The sequence below is a fragment of the Falco cherrug genome, chromosome 3 (assembly GCF_023634085.1).
Source record: "Falco cherrug isolate bFalChe1 chromosome 3, bFalChe1.pri, whole genome shotgun sequence".
Lineage (NCBI taxonomy): Eukaryota > Metazoa > Chordata > Aves > Falconiformes > Falconidae > Falco > Falco cherrug.
The window spans coordinates 62,256,767-62,279,208 of record NC_073699.1 but is presented as its reverse complement, the minus strand read 5'-3'; the positions used below and the strand labels follow the sequence as shown (position 1 = coordinate 62,279,208).

Genomic DNA, 22,442 nt, shown 5'->3' with positions numbered 1-22,442 from the left:
TCTTCTCATAAAGCTGACAAAGTAGTAATTTCTCCCCTCTTAATGTCATGAGCCTATTATATCTGCCATGCTTATAAAACACCCCAAGTGTGTTGTGTTTCTGAACAGGTGGCCATTGTCATAAAGTACTTCTTCCAGTTTGGCTTCTTTCCTTGGAATAAATATGTGGATTACACAAAAGATAAACCTTACCATCCGCCCAATATTATTGGCATCGAGAAGAAAGAGGGTTATGTGCACTATGATCTTGTTCAGCTCCTTGCTTTATTCTTCCACAGATCCATATTAAAGGTAATCTGAGTTCATGTAATTTTTTATTTTATATTTAATTTTTTGTTTTAATTTTTTAGTCATGCATGTGATATAGGAAAGTCACTCACTTGGATATTACGAAAAATTTCTTCACTGAAAGGGTTGTCAAGCACTGGAACAGGCTGCCCAGGGAAATGGTTGAGTCACCATCCCTGGAGGTATTTAAAAGACAGGTAGATGCAACACTTAGGAACCCAGTTTAGTGGTAGTCTTGGCAGTGTTAGGCTTACAATTGGACTTGATGATCTTAAAGGTCTTTTCCAACCTAGGTGTTTCTATGATTCTGATATCCCAACACGATGAATTTCTCTTCCCCCTTGCGAACACAAGACTGAGCTTAGCAATGCCTGTGATAAATACTGTGACAGAAATACAAGGTTGGAATGCTCTCTTCTTTTTTGACTAGTGTCACGGATTATGGGATGAAGATGAGAAAGGAGACAGCTCCAGCAATAAAGAGGATACTGATGATGAGCTCTCTCTGACAGGAGGCAGGAGAGACTCTTCTGCCTCTTTGAAATCTGTCAATCTTGCAGCATCAGTGGAATCCATCCATGTCCATTTCCCCGAACAGCAGACCGCCATCAGGAGGAAGAGCTCCAGCAGTGTATCACAGCTTTCGCACAGGTCCAGCTTCTCCTCACACAGATCTAAGAGAGGTAAATGTCATGGCATTTCGGGGAGTTGAAGACCAAATGCTCATTTCCCATAGGATCATCCTGCTGAAACCTTATGCCAGTTGCTGCGGAGATCCCAGAGGCTACTGAATGCTGCTGCTCCTCAGTGAGGAAATAGGATACGAACCGAACTATTTTCATGTTTGAACACACTCCAAGCTTTCTTAGAGTTTAAATGGAGAGCCGTACTTTGTGATTCATTATGTTTTTAAAATGACATTATACAAAAGCTGGGAAAGGAATGCTCAGTGTGGCCCAGATCCAGAATTTCTGGTTCAGCATAATCTCCTTCTAGAGGGAATGCAAAGCATATGTTTTTTTCATATCTACATTTGATAATACTTGAAGTGAGAAAAAGTTTTGATTGGGTATATTGAAACAGGTTACCTATCCCATCTCGTAAGGAGTACAGGCTCACTCTAGCCTGAATGTATGTGTAACCAATTGAGATGACTGTCAGATCAATCAAATACTTGCCTTTATCACTAGTCTTCTGTTTTTAGAGTTATTAATCAAGTTTTGATCTGCCAGTGATCAAACCTTTACCTTTGGATGTTTTCAAGATTTTATCGTATTGGAAAAACATAAGAATTCATTTCAAAGCTTCTTTCAAATGTGGGGTTCATATATGGCATGGAAATCTCAAGATTTATTACTTTCTGGGTTTTGTATTTAAACTTTGATTTTGAATTAGTTTCCCTTTCCCTCCCTTTCTTTTTTCAGGAAGTACCAGTACAAGAAACAGCAGTCAGAAAGGAAGCAGTGTGTTAAGCATCAAGCAAAAATCTAGAAAAGAACTTCTTATGGAAAAGTTTCGTGAACAAATGATCAAAGCCAAGGCCTTTACAATTAAAAAGTGAGCAATGTGAGGAGTTGCATGGGTCTGGGGGGAGGTTCCAAACAGTAAAGCAGTAAAACATCATTTTAAAGAGAGCAGGTTCCTACTTCTGTTAATTCAAGGGGACGAATGGGTACGTATACAGTTCATTGTATGTGCATGCTTTCACTCCAAGTCATAAAAAAGCTGAGTACTCTGTGTGGACTTGGTTAGCTGTGTGTATTTCTACTGAACAAACGCTAATACAGTGGTTTAGGAGCAATCAGAACAAGGGACTGGTTTCTGTGGAGCCCTGTGAAGGCTGTCAGAGTAGATCTTAGATATCTTTAGAAACATTAATCATATCACACCCAGCCATTCTTTTCTTCAGTGCAAGTTACAGTGTTGTTAAATCACATTGTGGTCTATGTTGTTTTAGGACCCTCCAGGTGTATGTGCCCATCAGACAGTTTTTCTACAATCTCATTCATCCAGACTACAGTGCAGTGACTGATGTGTATGTGCTGATGTTCCTCGCAGATACAGTGGACTTCATCATCATTGTGTTTGGATTTTGGGCTTTTGGGGTATGTCACAGAGGCATCTATCTGTAAATCCTCAGTAGGATTTACATGTTGTAGATGCTAAGTATCATGTGAGTGTCCTCCCTTCCTCAACCACTCTGTTACATTTTCCTTTTCAGAAACACTCTGCAGCAGCAGATATCACCTCTTCATTATCAGAGGACCAGGTGCCGGAGGCATTTTTGGTGATGGTGCTTATTCAGTTTGGTACCATGGTGGTAGATCGAGCACTGTACCTCAAAAAGACTGTTATGGGAAAGGTCATCTTCCAGGTCATCCTTGTTTTTGGAATACATTTCTGGATGTTCTTTATCTTGCCTGGAGTGACAGAAAGGTATAACCCTTATAATCACACAATATGGGTTGAATACTGATGCTCTACCAAGTTGTTTGTATCTAAATTTGAGGTGGCTATAGCTAAGCTTTGGAATCATGAACAGGTTTCTTCTTGGTCTCATTTCTAAGCAGAATGTTGGAGTGCCTTTCCACAGCAATAACTGTTCCCAACATAAGTTTGAGGAAGAATTAATTATATAAGTATATACAGAAATATTCTCAACTTAGGCTAAAATGCAAGCAGGTGAAAGAGAAGTTGCCTCTAATTGAGTGATTAGAGCCCTCAGCTGAGACAATGTTGGCCTCTGATTCGGTTCTCTACTCCCAAGACTGCTGCACGCTGGTTCAGAAGAGTGAGTAGAAAATGTCTCTCTCAGAGTAATTTATATCACTTTCCTGGAATGTGTGAATGTGGATTTAAATATCGTTAGACTGAGGAGTGTCTAAAACCCATGTCTCTTCTGAAGAGCAGTTCTCCTCCCCTGCTGCTGCCAGATGGCTCTGGAGGTGATGTGGAGGTGGTCACCCACTGTGTGAAATCTTGTATCACGTGCCTGGTCAGGTTCACACTCAAAATCTGACATTGCTCATTGCATGGCTCAAGGCAGTTGTCACCTCAGTCTGCACTGCAGAGGTGTTAAGGTTCACTCTCTAGTGCTTGGATAACTCCTCTCTTAAGATTTAAATTTCCTTGAAGTATTTACCTCGCTCCACTGACTGTACAGGGAAATTGAGTGTGTCACCTGAACACATTACACTTCATTAACAGTCAAGTAATTTTACTGGGAAAAAAAACAAAATAGGTGCATAGTATAAAGACAGATTGGAAGGTCTCATTTCCTCTCACAACCAAATGTTTTCTTTTTCCTCAATGCAGTAGTAATTGTGCCTCAACTTGAGGAAAAAAATGCATTTTTCAAGTGGATCTCCTATCTAATGTGCATTGAGAATTGATAGGAAACTTTTGGCTTGCTTTGGTCACTTGAAAGGCAATAAAACAATTTTGACTTTTTCTGTGCTTTTATGAAATTTATATCAAGTTGTTGATCTCAAATCTGCATCAGAAACCTCCTGTATTCCTTCTAAGTTAGGCTGATTCTTAGAAGCCCCTGAAAATTTCTTAATGAAAACAGTTTTGCAGGAAATAATTGAAAATACTGGATCATGTCCATCACAGGGCATCTCCTGCAGTTCTACCATGCTATTGAACTGCAGTCAGAAGTGGCACATGTTCACCAAGATGGTCAGGGGGATGGAGCACGTGATGTGGGGGGAGGCTGATGGAACAAGGTTAGTTCAGTCTGGAGAAGGGGAAGGGAAGAGCTGTGTTCAGCTACCTAATAAAGAGGGCATTGAGAAGAAGCTAAGCTCTTTTCAGATAGGACAAGAGGCCACAGGGTGGAAAAAAGGGACATTTCAGTTAGGTATGACAAAAAATCTTTTCACCATGATAGTAATCCAACACTGGAGCAGGTTGCCTAGACAGGTTGTGGGGTCTCCATCCTCAGAGATACTCAAAACTCAAAAGGACAGGTCCCTGAACCTGATTCAAGCAGGGGAGGCTGAAAAAGATGATCTTCAGAGGTCACTCCAGCTTAGATTCCTGTATGAGTTCATCACCTTTGAGGTGCCCCCATGAACACAAATAGCCATTAAAACTGTCTAGATTCTGTCCAGATGCCAGCCCTCCAAAAAGCCAAGAGAAGCAGTGTCTCCCCCGGGCTGACAGAGGGATGCGCCGTGGTGGGGTCGGAGGGCAGGCTGGCCTGTGTCAGGCAGCAAGGCACCTTCAGCATCCAAAGCGAGACTGCACTACCCCAGAGACCTCAGTCTTTGGCAAGCTTATTCCCAGTCTCTCTCCTGTCACCCTGAAGCCACAACAGGTGCTGTTTATACACTTTCTCATCCAGTGTCTTTCAAATACTGTTTTAACCCTGCAGTGGATTAAAAAAACCCTGCAAGGGCTTTTCACAGGATCTCAGGAAAGGAAAACTGTTAGGAGCACAAAACATTTCAAGCTAATTTGGTCATACACAGATACAAAACTCATCATTTCCCTTTATCTGTCTTTTCCATTACAGGAAATTTAGCCAGAACACAGTTGCCCAGCTCTGGTATTTTGTGAAATGCGTTTATTTTGGCTTATCAGCATATCAGATACGCTGCGGATATCCAACTCGTGTTCTTGGTAACTTCCTCACCAAAAGTTATAACTATGTCAACCTGTTCTTATTTCAAGGGTAAGTCTAGACCTACTGACCTCCTCCTTTCTTTTTTGATCTGTTATCATGAGATGCTGGGGTTATTCATGACTTCTTTTCACAGGCTGCTGGAAATGAGACAGTAAATTTTGCACAGGACACTCAGTATATGCCATATGTCCCCTGTAGTCCACAAAAAATCAATTTCAGGAATGCAAAATTCAGAAAAATCGGTCTCCTACTCTGCATCTAGAAGCCTGACACAGCAGTCAGCCGTTCAGGCCCATATGGAAGACACTTTTAACACTTCTAAGAAACCACCTCTGTGAACAGAGATAGGGGCCACACATTGTACTAGAAAACAGGTAATGTTATTTGCTCTGCAGTCCTAAAAAGCAGTAAGGCATCAAATCCCAAAGAGATCTTTGGAGCAGGTCTACAAGGTCTACCTCAGCGGGTGAGAGGAAAAAAGTGAAAGACAGTACACATAAGAAATAATAGCCATGCATCAAAAAGTATTTCCTTTGTGTATCTTTTGAGAAGTGCTGCACATTTGAAACTCTCCGGGAGTTAGGAGTAACAGGTAACAAGTAACAGGCACAGCATCACCTCAGAGTGAAAGGTAGTGTTAGTGAGGCATACCCCACCCTTCATTTATGCTGCTACCATGATGTTGTGATTAAGCCAGTTAGAACTATATACATATTTCACAGAAAAAGCTGGAGTAATTTCAGCCTTTTTCCAATATTTGCAGTATGGGCTTGTTGCATTCCACTAGGAAAAGTTACAAAAGAAAGGTTTCTTTGCATGAAATAGTCTTTGTGACCTGGCCAAGCAGAAAAGTGTGGGACTAAAGGGAATGATGTGTTTTGAACAGCTGCTATATGCATGTTGGTTTCCTGTTAGCTCACCTCTTTCTGCTGCTTAACCCTGACTCATAAAGCCCAATTCCATCGGCAGCTGAGGACTGCCCACCTACTGCAAAAAAGCTGTGCACCACTTGGTGTAAGGAGGTATAAAACAAATCCTCACCATCCTGTGGAAAGGATGTTCCTCTGCTCTGCTCACAGGTCAGAGGGATTTGGGGATACAAGAATGTCTCTCTCATACTATTCTGTCAGTGGCTCGATTACAATTACTGGGCATAATGATGCAAAAGTGTGTTCATGGCTCAACAAGGAGATCTAGAGGAACATGAGCTATGGCAAAAGATACCACCCCCAAAACATCAGTACTAGCAGTGCAATCTCAGGATATGATTTTATTTGTGGCTGCAAAATCTCCCATTAAACTGTGTTTTAACATTGACTTAATACTCCCTCTTGTCATATGTATGCTTATTGTGCTTGTTCAATGTGATCCCCCATTTCTGATGAGTTATCTGCTGTGGTCTCCCTTCAGGTTCCGCCTGGTTCCATTTTTGACTGAGCTGAGAGCAGTAATGGACTGGGTTTGGACAGATACCACTCTCAGTCTTTCCAGCTGGATCTGTGTTGAAGATATCTATGCTCATATATTCATCCTGAAGTGTTGGCGCGAGTCAGAAAAAGTAAGGAAGCCCCGTATGAGTGATACAGGCCTCCTCTCCACCATGCAGAAATGAGAAGAAATAATCATGAGTCCCTAAATAATTGGGAAATCAATCATAAAGGCAGTTTGTTAGAAGATACACCTGGCATTTATGTTCAGAAATATTCAGACTGTGGGCTACTTTGTGTTAGTTGGCAGTGAGCAAGTGAAACTTCAAATGGCTTCTCTTTTGTGCCTAGCTGATTTTTCCACCATTAGCGTGAACTTCACAAGCATGCGGCTGCTAGCTGAATTGCATGCCTGAGTTTCAACGCCGGGGTTGAAAGTCCTGGTACTCACACAGGCTTGTTTTGTCTATAACAACTAAATGAGTAACCTGCAGTAGCAGGGAAACTGTAGCTGAAGAGGAAGGTCAGGAGAAGGAAGACCTCATGCCTCCACAGTGTAGGTCCCAGGGACACCTGGTTCATGTAACCGCAGAGGGAACTCTGCTGCCTCCTTTATCTCAGGCGAGTCCCTGCACATCCAGAACTGAACTGCAGGCCAGATAAACCCATTTGTCTGCCTGAAATTTCAGTCTCTTTAAATCATTTAAGCTTCAGTTCAAATTAAACTTGCAAATTCTGGATTCCTTATAACCGCTATAAAGATTGCAACCATATGCTTGCTTATTTTGCCAGTTTGAAAAAGAAATTAAACATTCTTTTAAGAGTGACCCAACCAGTCAGAAATTGTACATCTGCAATGAAATGGCTGTATTTTTAAGTGTTACTGACGTACTACTTTTACTATAATCCTGTCTCTTAATGGCAATTACTTTCCAAGCATGTCACTTAGATTAACTCAGAGCTGAAGTGCACACAAATCTTGCATATAGGCTTTTTCTATATGACTTCCATTTCTGCCATGAATGGGGTGTCATCAGAGGCGTCAGGAGTCAGAGGAGTAATAATCCAGTCCTACTTTGTCCATCTCGCTACACATTTTAACACTACAACAGGATCACTCTGCATGGTATGTAATACAGATCTGACATGGGAAGGTTTCCACGTCTAAGCTAACATGTGTGTGCTGATGCCACGTAGTGAAATAACTACCCATGACTTTATGAGTGTTGCTGAAGGTACTTTGATTCTCTCTGTCTGCCTCTCACATTGAGTAGTGCCTAAGTACTCTGACTGCTAGAGGCTGTCTGAGCTGTTCAGTAACATCTTTAAAGGTGCCTGAACTAATCTCATACAGACAAATAATATACTCCTGCTGATCTTGATAAGATATTTTAATGAAAACAGTATTCTGTAGTGCAAGACAAATTATTTGATACACTGCTTTTGAAAAGTAACTGATTTGTTTTAAATACAGCATTGTATTACAAATTTAATATTCTCCTAGGGCTTTATGGATTCATGTTGTAAAGCAAGAACAATTTCCTGAAAGCCAGATTCCTGGTGTGTGTTTGAGGTGCAGTGCAATACAGTGCCTCTTTATTTGGCACATGCAGTATGCAGTGCATGAAAGACAGGATCCTAAAACGCTGTGCAGAATTAAATCCTATAGAAGTATACACCAAAATAAATTGCAGTAATAGTAAGGCATTTTACAGGATGTAAAGCTATTAAAGCTATTAAAGTATTCAGCTATGAGGCCAATAACAGAGTGGAAGTTAGGGACAAGGCAGAACAGACATGCCCTGTGATCTGCTTTGAAAAGAGAAGGCTAAAAGGAAAGTCACTTTTGGTCTCAGAAGCTGAGAAAGGGGAGGGTGTTACATCAGCAGTGTCAAGACCAGGAACAGCAACAAAACCTTAAACATTTAAATGCAGTTGGCGTGAGATTCACTAGAAACAGATTGGTTCGAGCCTGTGAACAAATACTGTTTGTGAGGTGTGAAATGAGTGTGGAGGTAGTGCAATATCAGGCAGTCCTACTGATTGTGCATGGCAGTTGCTGGCAAACCATTTCCCCATACACACTGAAATACAGTTTGCAGCATCTCAAGTTTTATGACAGTAATTCTGTCTTAAGGAGCTTTGAGAGAAAAATTTTTGGAAGGACAAATACAAGTGGGTCATTCCCAATAGCAGTTTTTTGAACCAATTGTTGTATCACGGTTGCTGCTGTTATTTTATGTTTGGTTCCTGTGAGCTCATACTCGCATTCATTCAGACAGAAAATTCAAATTATCTTGCTCAATTTTTTCCCTTCTTTATAGTTGTGAACCATGGAGGTTTACAATATTTTTCACACAAGACACACACTTGACATGGGTTCATTTGGCAGTTTTCTCTCTTACCAGAAATTCAGTGTCTGTGCAGGTTTGGCTAAAAATCTCAAAATAATTGGACTGACACTGGGTAGCAAATTACCACAGAAGATAGGAAGCCCTAAGATCGTTATATATTCACCCATCAAATCATACCAAGCGTACCTCTGATAGAAGAGACATTACCATGTTGCTGTTTGCTTTTGCAGAGATATCCCCAACCAAGAGGCCAGAAGAAAAAGAAAGTTGTGAAGTATGGAATGGGTGGCATGATTATCGTCTTGCTGATTTGTATTGTCTGGTTCCCACTGCTCTTCATGTCTTTAATCAAATCTGTTGCAGGCATCACCAACAAGCCTCTAGATGTATCAATCACAATAACTCTAGGAGGTTATCAGGTAAAAAAGAAGAAAGACTAAAAGCAAACTCTGTTTTTGCACTATTTCCTTGTCCCATTTCTTATTCAGTTCATTGAATTGAACTCTTGCCTTATGCAAGAGAACAGGCAAGCTCCCACAAATGATCCCTTTTGGGTTTAAAACCACTGTTTATCACTGATGTAAAATAATACCTTCATCTTCAAGTTAAAACCATAATCTAATGTCAGTGTAATTTGAATAAATTATCCTATATCAGGTACGCTGAGATAGCTGCCTACGGGCCCACATGGTAAATATAATTGGAGGTATCTTGCTTCTCAGTGGAATAATACTATAACCTTCTCCGGTTGAATTGAGTGCCATAATTGTTTTGGACTGTGATGCACAGGATGCTGTACTGCATATGTAGCAGCTGATGCGAAGTAAATGTGACAAGTTTGTGTTCTTTTGTTTCCCAGCCTATTTTTACAATGAGTGCTCAGCAGAGTCAGCTCAAGGATTTGAATCAGACTGGTTTCAATGCGTTTCTGGGAAGCTATAGGGGTAACACTGTAAGTGAAATGTAGAATACCTCATTACTTAACAAATGTGTGCATGTTTCCATGGAGGCCTTTTCTGAGCTGTGTTTGTGTAGTTGTAAGTGGTCAGCAGCACTGCCATCATTTGGAAGATGTTTTGATGCCAAAAAACCTCAGAATGAAGAAAACTACTAAAAGACTTTTTGTACTTTAGCAGCAAGGTATTTATTTTCTGTGCAGGGGAGGAGGTGGTTCGCACCACAGAAACTTTCTCCGAAGTACAGGTGTGAAACAGGCTAATTTAAACATTTGACATACATGATTGCAACGTCTTCTCATGCATTATTCATGTAATTATGACATCTCGTTGCATATTAATGATGGGCAGAGTCTAGGAGGGGCCTGGGTGGAGTTTAGGCGGAGTCTTCTCTTGGCATCAATTTTAGAGGGTCGTTCTGTCCTTCGGCTTCACTCAAGTGGTCTTCCTCAGAGTTACACTTTTCAACTTTCTTTCATAAGTGACCCTGCCAGGATCTTGTACATGAAAATGGCTTGTTACCATTTTCTTCTATTTATATGTCTACCTAATTTATGATTTCTAGTACCGGGTACAGCGATTTCCAACAAAGGCTTAGGCCTGGGTACAGTGAGCAAGAACAGGGCCATTCAGTACTACATGCTATGGTTCCTCAGTAACCAAGTTGAGCAATCTTCTAAGGCAGGACAGAACTTTTACCTGAGACTTTTCTCAGGTGGATCTTTAGGTTTTTAGGCCTTTTTCCTTTTCAGTTTCCATAAAGAGGGATTGCATGAGTAAAGGTTTGGACAGATCGTTTGTCAGAACAGGGCTGGGTTATGGTAAGGCAAGTTACCATTAATTGAGACATCTTTGCACAAAATCATGGAAGTCAGAAATCCTAGTTGTCCTATTGCCTGAATAATGTCCTCCCCTCTAAATGACACAAACCTTCAGGAGACATGATGCTGTTGGCGTACTGCCAAAACAAACACGCTGTGGGGACACAGCAGTGCTGGCACTTTTAAGCCCTGTCTTGTTCCTATAGCACACACGCTTTTACCGCCTAGTGAGGACATGTAGTTCTGGGAAAAGAAAGTGTCTATGGCCTAGAAAAGTTTTGACATTAAAATGTCAAAACATTTAAACATAGTCTCACTATTTTGTGGTGCAACATGCACAAAATTATCAGAAGTTTCTATAGGAAAAGGACTAGTAATAACTGTTGCATTACTAAAGTAACTGGGGTTTGATCAGATATAACTTTAAAAAAGGTGCTTGCTTCTAGCCCATTCAAGAATTAACAATGTTTCATGCTAGATCCTACCAAATAGCCCATGTATTATAGCATTAATACTGTAATCTTGATCGACTTTGGAAGTTAGGATTTTCAAGTTGCCTTATCCTTTGCAGACTTCTTTCGATGCAGAAAAGTGCTTAACATAAGACAGAGTAAAATTTCAACTTAAGTAGACTCTACAGGTTTACCTGATGAACTTTCAGACTCACTGTGGCCTATGTGGCCATCATTCTTCAAACAGCAGGGCTGTTTTTGTTTTGCCTTATTAGCTAGGCTATTCTTTATTTATTCCTCCTTCCATTTAAAGCCCCAGTTGGTACTGAGGAAAACAATCAATGCAAACCACTGCACTTACAATTAATCAAACATTGACAATTCTGCCTGATTGGTAGTGTGACTGGGAAATTTTGTTTTCTTCTTTTGCACCTACAGGCTGCTTTGCAGTTTCTAGAGGGCTATGGAAAAGAAGATATAACTCTAGCAGATCTAGAGGGAAATTCAAACTCTTTATGGACCATCAGCCCTCCCAGTAGACAGAAAATGATACAGGGACTGCTGGATTTTTCAGCTGAGTTCACTGTAGTTCTTTCATGGAGCATTCAAAGGTAATTAACGTGGCTGTTCTGAGGCTGATGGATCATTTGCCAAGCGTTCATTCAGCAGAACACTTCCACGCTGCATTTTTCATTTAGTTTTCCAGCAAATTCTGTTGTACTGCAGAGCAACAAACCCTGAAAGTGAGAGGGAAGGAGATAGAGAGTAGTGATTTTGTTACCCAGCAAAACATTTGTTGCCTGCAGTTCTCAAAAAATAAAAAGGGAAGTGGAACCTTCCAAGTACATTATTTAAAAGGGCAGGGTGGAGTTTTCAATGGGACTTGAGGGGAAGGAGAGAAAAATAAGAACATTTTATCCAGTTTTAGATGGAGATGTTCAAATACACTGCCCCAAACAACCATCTTGTTAGCATTTATGGGAACTGAATACTTAAACCTAGTTAAGGCAGAAAACTATGAGGAAATAAAAACAGAAGTGCACTCCTCTTTTATTAAGAGTGTCTGGAACTGACACAAACTATTTTTTAAATACACATATACTCGGAGACTTTGTTATGCAAATAGCATAACAGTGGCACAGATCCATTTTGTTGAGATCTTTGCCTGTTTACTTGTGATTCCTTTGGCCTTGGTGAGCTATTACTTTACAATGAAGTTTTTGCAAGAGGCAGCCTAGAATGTAAAGTAATTGCATGCAGGCTAGAGCACGCCCAGTCACCGAGGTGGTTTGTTGGCAACTGTCTGCCAGCTGGGATCCCTGTGGACTCCTGGATTAAATTGGAATTAAGTCATCACTCCATGGAAATTAAGTAGCTTTGCAGCTCCAGTACCTACCTGTTTTGTTGGAAGTAGACACTGCATTGTTATAGCAATCTTCAGCAAAAGACTGTGCACAAGAAGGTCAGCTGAATCACTGTGGGAGCTCTGAACTCACTGGATCATTCCTTCCACATTGAACAACAGGCTTGTAATGAATCTGCACCCTTAATTCAACTTTATTTGACCCCCCCCCTTTTTTTCCTGGAAGCATGCGGTATTAGCTAGTGAATTACATCACTCCATCATTTCTGAACTTTATATTAATTTTTAATACTACTACTCAGTTTGCTCATATGCTTGCATAACTACAAACATTCATACACTAGTTGAAAGAGACCTTTTTCACCCTCAAATTACATCCTGTGGATTACATTATGACCGTGAATGACTAAAAGTGGCAAAGACTTACCACAGCGACCTTCCACTTTTTCTCCCTAAAGGGAAACTGCTGTCTTTCATCTAGGCCAGGAGACCACAAGCAGCTGTAAGATGAGCCTGTTGTGTCGCTCAGGCAGTGTACACACTTTCTGCCTCTGCACATCATCTGCAGGGGATGTTTCTCTGCAGCCCCCAGCAGCCCAGGAGCTGCCCTAACCCAGCTGCCGCATCCTGAGAGCAAAGCATGGCACAAGGCATTGTGTGAAGGCTGATCCTGCCCCAGCTGTGTTCTGCAGCTGGCGCGAAGACTTCGGGGAGGCAGGGGGGTCCTGTCAGCCACAGGTTTCTGCTGGGCAGAGGTGGGAGGTTGGGAAGCTGTAGCTGGCTGCAGCATCCTTAGCTTGTCTGACACAGAAAATACTCTTTCCCATTCTGTTTTAATGAGCAAAATGGCATTAATCTGCCATCATTGTCCTGTAATACATACAAAGGCATTGCCAGTGAGAAAAACATACCTTTAAGGCAGCTGCATGGCCTTTGTGGGAAAACACACCATCTCAGGTACAGGTAGCATGATGCTTGCTTTAGCAAAGACTGGGATAGCCATGGTCAGTGCAGTTAAGACTAGTTAGACAGCTAGCTTTAGTGTGCAGCAAACAAGTGTTTAGGTCAGGGGTCCTCAAACTACGGCCCGTGGGCTGGATACGGCCCCCCAGGGTCCTCAATCCGGCCCCCGGTATTTAAAGAACCCCCCCGCCCAGGGTTGGGGGGGGAAACCAAGCAGCCTGCCACTTCGTCCGTGTGCCAGCCCCCTGTTTAAAAAGTTTGAGGACCCCTGGTTTAGGTTATGCCCTCGTAGGCTGACAACGTGTCTTCCCTTTTACTTACAACAGAAATCTCACCCTTGGTGCCAAAGCCGAAATAGCATCAGATAAACTCACCTTTAGTCTACGAGAGAACACCAGAAGAGAGATTGCTACAATGATGTCTGGACAGCAGCTGGAAAAGGTGTAAGTTATTTTCTTTGCCTATTTATATGCAAAGCTTCCCTTTTAAAACCTAATTTCCTAAGGAGGTCAGGCTTGTGCAGCTGTATCATTTGCCTGCCCATCTATCCTCCCTCTAATAGCTTTGGAGCCTTGTTCACGAAGGCCAACAGCATTGAAGTAGCATAATAGTAACATGAAGGTTAAAAGCTTATTTCCTATGATAAATTCAGGCTACGAAGACTACGAACACTGGAACACCACCAGCAAGCATGGTGAAGCTATTAGCTACTTTTCTTTGATTTATTGGATAAGCACAAGTTCAATATGGTGAATTCACAGTTAAACTCTTCAAGTTACTTCAGCTTGATCTGAGGCTGTTGTATTGATGATTTCTTTGTTCTAAATAGCCATCCAGACCGTATTTCTCATTGTTATTCTTGAATAGTATTAGATTAGCAAGGAAGCTTTAAATCACTGCGGTGAAAGGGTAACATCTACAGTTGTTTCTGACATCAGATCTTTTCCTGTAATGGAAATTCACAAGGCAGAAAGAGCATGCTCTTCATATGAGTATCAAACATTATTCTGTGGATATAGCCTTATAGCATTAACAGCAGTGGTGCCTCTTCAGATTCGAAAGGAGTCTGGCTCTTCCTGTTCCACCTGCTCGCGGGGGATTACTTTACAGCAGTAGTCTCTAAATAGTGCTAAGCCAACATGTCATCCCTGAAGGCCACCTGATCTGATTTGTGGCCACAAGAGTTGAAAAGTTAAAGCTGAGACCAGCTGGGATAAGTGAAATCTCTGAGAGGTTCATATCTATTAGTAGGTGGAAATGAAATTAGTCTTCTCTGTGCAAAGCTATTTTTCTGCACCCACACACACTTGTATATCCAGACAGACTGCTGTTGCACATCTGATCATCACATTTAAAAAATATTCTATGCCTCTTCTACTTTTCTGTTGTGTGAGGGTACAGGAATATTTCCTAAGGTGATGTAGTGCCAAGGAGGGTAGATTTTGCTCGTTTGCAGGAAGAGGTAATTAATTTGTAATTCTCTCTTTGCAGGAGGCAAGCAGTAACATAGAAGATATACCCGCATTTGCTCGTGTTGCAATAATATTGTTGATTTAATCCTTTTTTTACTTTGTCATAAAGAAAAAGTGGTTGTGGCAGCTAGTAGCCATTTGACTACTTCAGCAGGGAGCTTTCTGCCACCACCTCTGCTGGGACAACTTAGCTGCTGAGCTCTTCGCTATCTTTTGGGCCTGCTGGAGTGATCAGGAGGGGGTTTAAATTGGCCACCTCTGTTCTTCCGCAGCCTGGTGTATGCAATATAGCTGAGCATCACAGGACTTCCCTGAGAGCTCTCCTCCCCTAGAATTGTTCAGTCATTTGAGGAAAAAGCTGGGAAAGTATCTCTGCTTTTAATGAAATGTCTCTCTCTCTGGATGCCGGTAACTTATTCCCACTGAAAGTGATCTGATTTTTTACTCCAATGGAAGAACTTTTACAAACATCTTTCTTTTTAAGTTTGAAATCCTCCTGCAAACTGTGAAAATATTTCCTGATGAAAGATTCTGGCAAAAATTCTCACGCTTTTCAGGTGTTATTATCGAAACATCTTGCAAGTCTGAAGTAATAACTGCTCTCACCACATATTTTTCTAGCTACATATTTTTCTAGCTTGTGTACTACTGGTGGTGTGTTGCCTTTCTTTGTGCTGTTTGTATAGCTGACTATAAAAGCAGCTTTGTTAAAAATGGGAACAAAATATAAAGTCTACATTCCTTGCAAACACACATGCCCCAGGTGTGTGGGATTCATGGCGTGTGAATGGCAACATTATGGATGGAGCTCCCTGCTGAAGTACTGACAGAACATAGTTAATAAATCCAGCTACCTTTCAGATGTGACATCTGAACACTATAAAATCATAGCTTAAGCCAAGAATTACCGGGAACTGTGTATATCCCTGTTAGTCATTTCTAAATTATTTTAGAGGTATAAAAATATGAAATATTTGCTTTCTCATTTTTTCCAGAACATTAGAGACAGTGTACCCATACTACATCAAGGCTCCTAGTGATTCTCTGGCAAAACCCATAAAGCAGCTATTGACAGGTATGTGTCCAGACCATAGAAAGCAGAGTATGGTTGAAGAAGTGCAACACAGCACTCACACTTGCACATTCACTGAGCTGTTATGGGGCACCTCAGGCTGAAATGCACTTGCAATGGTTTCTACCTGATGCCTGCAAGCTTGGGGAGACATTCTGAAGTAATACAGTTTAAGGCAGAAAATGCATCTGGATGTATTTTAGCTTTGTATTTAACAGTAAGGACTCCTAAGGATGAAGTCTGGCACCTTCCCTTCGAGTCTGCTTTCAGGAACTGCTTTTTGTTGTTTTCTGAGCAAGTGATGACAAGCATCACTTCTCTGCATCTCCCTGCTTGCTTACAGTCAGTAGTGCCACAGGTCTGCAAATGTAGCTCTTCGGCATAAATAGTGACACTGAATGATATTTTTTTTCCACTGTTCCTTCCGTATTGGCTACAAAGAATCCAGCTTAGCTAAATCATTGAATTTCAGAGGGCTATTACCCAATCAGAATGCATACCGGTACTCACAAACATACAGAATACGTGCAAACATACATACACGCATTTGAAATATCTGTTGGGTTGGAAAAGTAGGAACGAGTCTTTATCTAAGAACGCTTTGCTTGACAGAGGTTAAATTTGGCACTCGGGCATCGTAGTAGTACTATGTAGTACATTACTGTTCAAGGTTTAGCGAGCATGATTAGATTAATTAGGAAAAATAATTCCTGAGGTTCAGCGTAGCTCTGTGAGTAGCAATAAGTTACAAGTGCTTCACTGTCATTAGTCAGGTCCTATCCTAAAGAACTATTAATGTGAGATTCTTCAAAAGGACTTTAATTAACGTATACACTGCTATTCTATGTTTCCCAGAAATCAGGAGGGCCAGAGTTCACCTCCTGTCTGTGTGATCAGTGTGCATAATAGGACAGTGTGCTTTTCTTGATATAAAAGTATAGCATCTTTTATACCAAGACATAAATAATTTACAGTGATAGTTTCGCTTTGACACATAGAAGCTGACCACTCTTCCTCCAACTTAAATGTCTGTCTTTAGGTCTGAAAGACAGACATGCTGACTATCATTGACACTGTGGCCTGAAAATATTGAAATTATTTGACAGTTGTACAGAAGAAAATGTAGGTGATACAAAACATTTTATTGATTTAATGCACATTCAGATGAGATCTACAGAAGGAGAACCACAAAAGTCTCGATATTGTACTTTTGTACAGAAATAACTAAAATTATTTTTAGGATTATAACAAACCTTTACTCCTACATTTCTCAGTCATTTTATCATGCAGATGTTTGAAGTATCTGAATCAAAACAGTTTGACTTTTGCAATTCTTGGTATATATATATTAACATTTCTTTTTTTCAATAGACTGCAGATGGGAAAACATTACAGTTTCCCTAGTCAAAAATGTGTCCGATGAGGGAGTTCGTGAGTGGTGGGTTTTGAATCAGCTTGGAAAAAGATACAAAACATCTGAAGAGAGTCTTGAACTCTTCATATTCAGTGATAAAGTCAGTCCACCAAGCCTCGGATTCTTGGCTGGTTATGGGTAAGAAGGAATCTCTATGTAAAATTAAAATAATGTAGATAAGATAGAAGTAGAGGTGATTTCATTTGATGGTTTTGCAGTTTTATTTCTTTTTTGTTGTTGTATTGTTTGAACATTACAACACTTTGAAAAGGGGTTTTGTGAGATTTTCAAATTCATGTCTATTAATGTTATCTGTAGAAGGCTTCATATTTGTAAGGAATGGTATTACCCTCGATACCTCCTCTCTAGTGGGAAAAAAGGCAGAAGCACCCTTTGCACCAATTCCCTGTTGAATTAAAATCATTAAAAAGATGTTTGTTTAACTACAGGTCAGGTTCTGCCCAAACTCTGCCCAGTCCTGTATCCAGGACCCTGGGTGTGAAACAGTTATGAAATACATCTCCACAGACAGAGGAAGGCAGGAGACATTGCCTTGCCTGGAGATACGCCCTCCTGGCACTTTGGAGAATGCCTCATAGGAGAATTATCAGGGGAGGACAGATAAACATTAGTCTGTCACCAATTATTACATATGTTAATAAAAAATATTAGATGTGAAACCTGACAGATCATTTACCTTTAGCAGCCAGCACTTGTCAGACTTCCCATTGTGACTTCCAAGCTGTAGCAGACAGGACGTAAGACCATCAGCAGCTGGGGTTAAACTATTTAAGTCAGCAGCCTCAGCTGTTTATGTTCCCAGACTTCTGTGTTCAAGAGAACTTATTTTCTTTCATCCTGCAGCACAGCAGAAACAGGATCCTAATTAGAAATTAATGTTCACTCGGTTGACAGACTTCACTTAGCCCTGTAGATGAGCTCCCTCACACCTGGCTGACCCTTTTTCAAGGCATGATTTGAGCTCTTTCCTTCTTTTCTTTTCAGCATCATGGGACTATATGCCTCAGTTGTCCTGGTGATAGGGAAGTTCGTCCGCGAATTTTTCAGTGGGATCTCTCACTCCATCATGTTTGAGGAGCTACCCAACGTAGACCGAATCTTGAAGTTGTGTACTGACATTTTCTTAGTGCGAGAGACTGGCGAACTGGAACTAGAAGAAGATCTGTATGCCAAACTGATATTCCTGTATCGTTCACCAGAGACTATGATCAAGTGGACTAGGGAAAAAACTAATTGATCTCTTTGGAGTCACACTGCGAATCAAGTTGATTTCATCTGAATTTTAAAGGAAAAATAAAAAAAGCACAATATTCTCTTAAGAGCTAAGCCTTTTATAGTTAGGTAGCAATGATTTTTCACTGACGGAGTCCTGGAAGCTACGGCCTTAGGAATCCATGCTGCCTTTCAAATTAAGGATCAACAGTGAAGAAGGTTGGATGATTTGTTGTTTTTAATGTGCCACTCCTCTACAATCTGGGGACTGCTTTGTAATTTAATCAACAAAGTTTGCATCTTTGTCTGGCTAATTTCACTTTCCAGACAATCATTACAACTTAAAGAGAAAAGAAAGGACTGAACCCACAGATGACTCCAGTGTACCTTCTTAACCCTTCCTGGAGCCATACGGATTGGATTGTGCAATATGCTGTTGTACATCACTGACTTTCAAGCTACAGTAATGGGACGCTGACTAGCCTTCAGGACACCCAAGACCCAGGGCCACAGTGGGAACTGAAGACATTCTAGCCATACCCATTTGTAGAAAAGCAGAGGTTTTGATGTACAAAGGACACTGTGGACAAGCCTCTGTTAGCAAAAAGAAAACCAGTAACAATCTCTTTAAATGCCTTATTTTATTTGTACAGTCATGGAAGACGTTTCCACCAAACATCAATGACTTTTCTCAGGAAAAACAAAAAAAAAGCAACTGAAACTTGACAGTTCGTCAAGGTTAACCAATGGCTAGAATAATTATGGTGCAGTTCGTCAAGGTTAACCAATGGCTAGAATAATTATGGTGAATTATTGGGGTGTTCTGCTGGGCCATTCTCTTCAAAGTTACTGCTTTCCATTAGATGAGAAAAGAAAGTGATTTCAGTGACCTAAGGAGCTATGTCATTTCTTATAACCCTTTAAAGACTGAATAGTGTGTGCTTCTCTCTGCTCCCCATGACATGCTTTTTCCCATTTCGATGATTTAAGGCAACCATTGTTTTGCTGTTTGCTGAAATTCTTCTTCCAGTGTTTCAGGTATACAAAAATGTTTACATATTCCAAGTCACATTTTTACATCTGAGACGGGTTTTTTTTAAGTTCCCAAATATAGACATACGTATGAGCTTCAAAAATGGCCTTTTTCTTAAATTACTATTATTAGTGACACAAATGGCTCATTAGAGAACATTGTAGCATGAAAATTTACAATTGCGATGTAGGTTTCATTCCATGTTAGAAACAAATATTGAGAAAAAAATCATTCAGTGGGTAAGATATGTTAAAAGGGTATACTGTGTAGTTTTGATTCAGTAATGACTTAAAATAAAGCACATGTTGCAAAGTCATTTTAGAAGTATTTTTTCCTCTGCCTTTTTACATGAAATGGGAAAAGTTTGACATTCTTCTAACTCTGTGACAAATAAATCTCTTTCTTGTAGTTAGCTGCTATTTATTATATGAATGATTAGTTAATCACCGGAAAAAAAACTAATACAACATAATTTGCTGGCACATTTTACTGCAGAACTTCATAAAACAGCACAACTAAATGAAGTTTCAACATACTCTGCTGAGTGCTTCCATGACAAATGCTGTCACAACCATTCTATACTGTGAAAACTAACATTTTGAGCACCATGAAGTGCACAAAATAGAAATCGCTTCATCATATTGTGACAATAAAATAATTTGGTGACTGGAACTCACTGGAAGACAACCTGATTTCCTCCAAAGTGTAATGGAAAGGTGGCCGCTCATACATCCAGGCAGCATTCCCCTGGTGGAGAGTTTTTTCTCCATTTCTTCCACAGGACTTGCGAATGAAAATCAAAATATACAGGGCAGCCCTGATGTAGGATCCAACAGGGATGCTAAAATGTCCCTTATGGTTAGATGGATCCTCACCTGGGCGTTCAGTGATTTTTAAGGAGAGCAACGCTGGAAGGAGAAGTGTAGAGGCTGTAATGTGTTTCTAAAGGTACCCAGCCAGCAGAACCATGCTGGCCACAGTTGGTCCTGGCTCCCTTCCTGGTTCCTTTTCTTTCAGAGGCACTTCCTTTCTGGTGAGAAAAATCTGTCTGCAGAATGAGCTGTACAGTTATTTTGGCTTTGCAGAAATGTGCTGCTCTTTCTTTCATGGATTGATCAAACTTTGAAAATAAAAGGATTCTTCTGTTGTTTTTTTATTTATTTTTTTAACACAACATATAGTCAAATTGGTGACACGAACTGAATAGCTAACTACAACAGGTGAGATCCGTGCTGCTGCTGACCATCCTTTGAGCCCTACCATGCAGCAAAAGTCAAACAGGCAGCCAGTTTCTAGTGGCATGCTTTAGGGAGTCAATACTGGGACCAGTACCGTCTAATGCCTTTATTAACAATCTGGAGGACATCACAGTGTGCACTGCCAGCAAATTTTTGGACCACACCAAATCTGGGTCTGGGGAGGTTTGTGATAACCTGTGTCAGCTGCCCTCCTGGGGCATGGGGCGGGCAGTTGTTTACAGGGTGGGCAGGGCTGCCTTTCAAGGCAGACCTCAAGATGCTGGAGAAAGGAGCTGCCAGGTACTAAGACAAGTGCAAAGCCCTTCACCTGAGGCAGACTAACCCCACGCAGCAAGTCAGACTAGGTAGGTGGGTAGGGCACAGATTTACAATAAAAGGAACCAGGACCCGGGTGGTAGCTGCATGTATATCAGCAGTGTGCCCCGAGGCAAACAAAGCCAACAGCATATTGGGCTGCATTTACAAAAGCATGGCTGAAAGCCAAAGGACTTGTAGTCCCCTCTATTCAGCACTTCTGAGACCACATCTGGAGAACTACATGCAGGTTTGGGGTCTCCAGTGCCAGACAGACACACATACTGGACTGAGTCTGGCAGAGGACTGGAGGGCATGGTATGCAAGGAAGGGCTGAGGGAGCTGGGCTTGTACAGCCTTAAAAAGAAGTCCAAAGGGAGAGCTTGTTTGTATCTGCAGCTACCTAATTGCAAGGTACAGAAGAGGTGGAGACAAGCTCTGCAGAGCTGCACAGTGATAGATCAAGAGGCAACAGACACAAGTTGCAATAAGGGAGAGTCTGATTAAATAGGAGGAAAATAATTTTTACGATGAGGATAGTCAAACACTGGAGCAAATGCCCAGGGAAGCTATGGGATCTTCAGCCATGGAGGTTTTCAAAACTTGACAGGACAGGCCCTGAGCAACTTGTAACTGGCCTTGTTTTGCATGGGAGGTTTGACCTGAAGCCTCCTGAGGTCCCTTACAACCTGAATTGTGTCACGACTTCAGGATTCTGATGGAGACGAAGTAGCTTACCAAAGACAGTATATTGGCTGCTGTAACAACCACCTCCAAAATGTCAGAATACAGCCATCAGATCCAAAGCAACAGTATAGTTACACGGAAATAATTGTACTTACAGACAAACCTTAGTAATCCCCTGTGTCCAATTTTTCAGAGCTAAGCAGTGCCAGTGAAAGGTCCAGTTTTCCCTCTTCCACCCTTGTAATCAAGAAATTATGGCTCACAAGATGATAACGTAAGCCCTTACCTATACAAATGGACTGAATTTGATGGATGGGATCAAATGGCCGTTTAGAAGGTTACCAGGTCAGACTTCAATGAACTAGATCCTTGTGGTTAGTTCCTAGGTTTTAGGACTCCTTCCTGTTTTGTTCAACACAGGAGCAGCTCTTCAATGGTGTAAGCCTAGGTAAGAAAAGAAGAGACAGACTTAGAATAAAATCAGTTTTGTTTTATAAGCACCAGTGGGTTTACTTCCTTTACAGGACTTGGTATTTCAGTGTTTCCAAAGAAGCTGCAAGTTCAAAGCTGTGCCAAAGGGAGGTTTAGACTGAACATGAGGAAGCATTTATTCACCAAGAGGGTGACCAAACACTGGAACAGGCTTTCTCAAGAGGTGGTCGATGCCCCAAGCCTGTCAGTGTTTAAGAAGCATCTGGACAGTGCCCTTAACAGCGTGCTTTAA

The 22,442-nt window shown here is 41.1% G+C and overlaps 1 protein-coding gene and 1 long non-coding RNA gene across 19 annotated transcripts in view; one reads left to right on the top strand and one right to left on the bottom strand.

Moving 5' to 3' along the window:
• Window positions 1–20,626, top strand: part of PIEZO2 (piezo type mechanosensitive ion channel component 2) — a 315,029-nt gene extending 294,403 nt beyond the window's left edge. For all 17 annotated transcript variants that reach the window (XM_055705165.1, XM_055705169.1, XM_055705178.1 and 14 more), the window contains 14 exons: window positions 109–291; window positions 719–971; window positions 1,713–1,845; window positions 2,246–2,393; window positions 2,510–2,724; window positions 4,808–4,966; window positions 6,329–6,476; window positions 8,930–9,118; window positions 9,559–9,651; window positions 11,367–11,539; window positions 13,581–13,697; window positions 15,722–15,801; window positions 17,170–17,350; window positions 18,218–20,626. In XM_055705165.1, the coding sequence (XP_055561140.1) occupies window positions 109–291; window positions 719–971; window positions 1,713–1,845; window positions 2,246–2,393; window positions 2,510–2,724; window positions 4,808–4,966; window positions 6,329–6,476; window positions 8,930–9,118; window positions 9,559–9,651; window positions 11,367–11,539; window positions 13,581–13,697; window positions 15,722–15,801; window positions 17,170–17,350; window positions 18,218–18,470 (2,325 nt within the window). In that variant the 3' untranslated portion in view covers window positions 18,471–20,626. The remainder of the gene's footprint in view (window positions 1–108; window positions 292–718; window positions 972–1,712; window positions 1,846–2,245; window positions 2,394–2,509; window positions 2,725–4,807; window positions 4,967–6,328; window positions 6,477–8,929; window positions 9,119–9,558; window positions 9,652–11,366; window positions 11,540–13,580; window positions 13,698–15,721; window positions 15,802–17,169; window positions 17,351–18,217) is intronic.
• The window catches only part of LOC129735637 (uncharacterized), a 31,416-nt gene continuing 26,202 nt past the window's right edge, over window positions 17,229–22,442 (bottom strand). For both annotated transcript variants that reach the window (XR_008731406.1, XR_008731407.1), the window contains 3 exons: window positions 22,005–22,162; window positions 17,910–18,070; window positions 17,229–17,364 (listed from right to left, as the gene is read on the bottom strand). This is a non-coding gene — a long non-coding RNA (uncharacterized LOC129735637). The remainder of the gene's footprint in view (window positions 17,365–17,909; window positions 18,071–22,004; window positions 22,163–22,442) is intronic.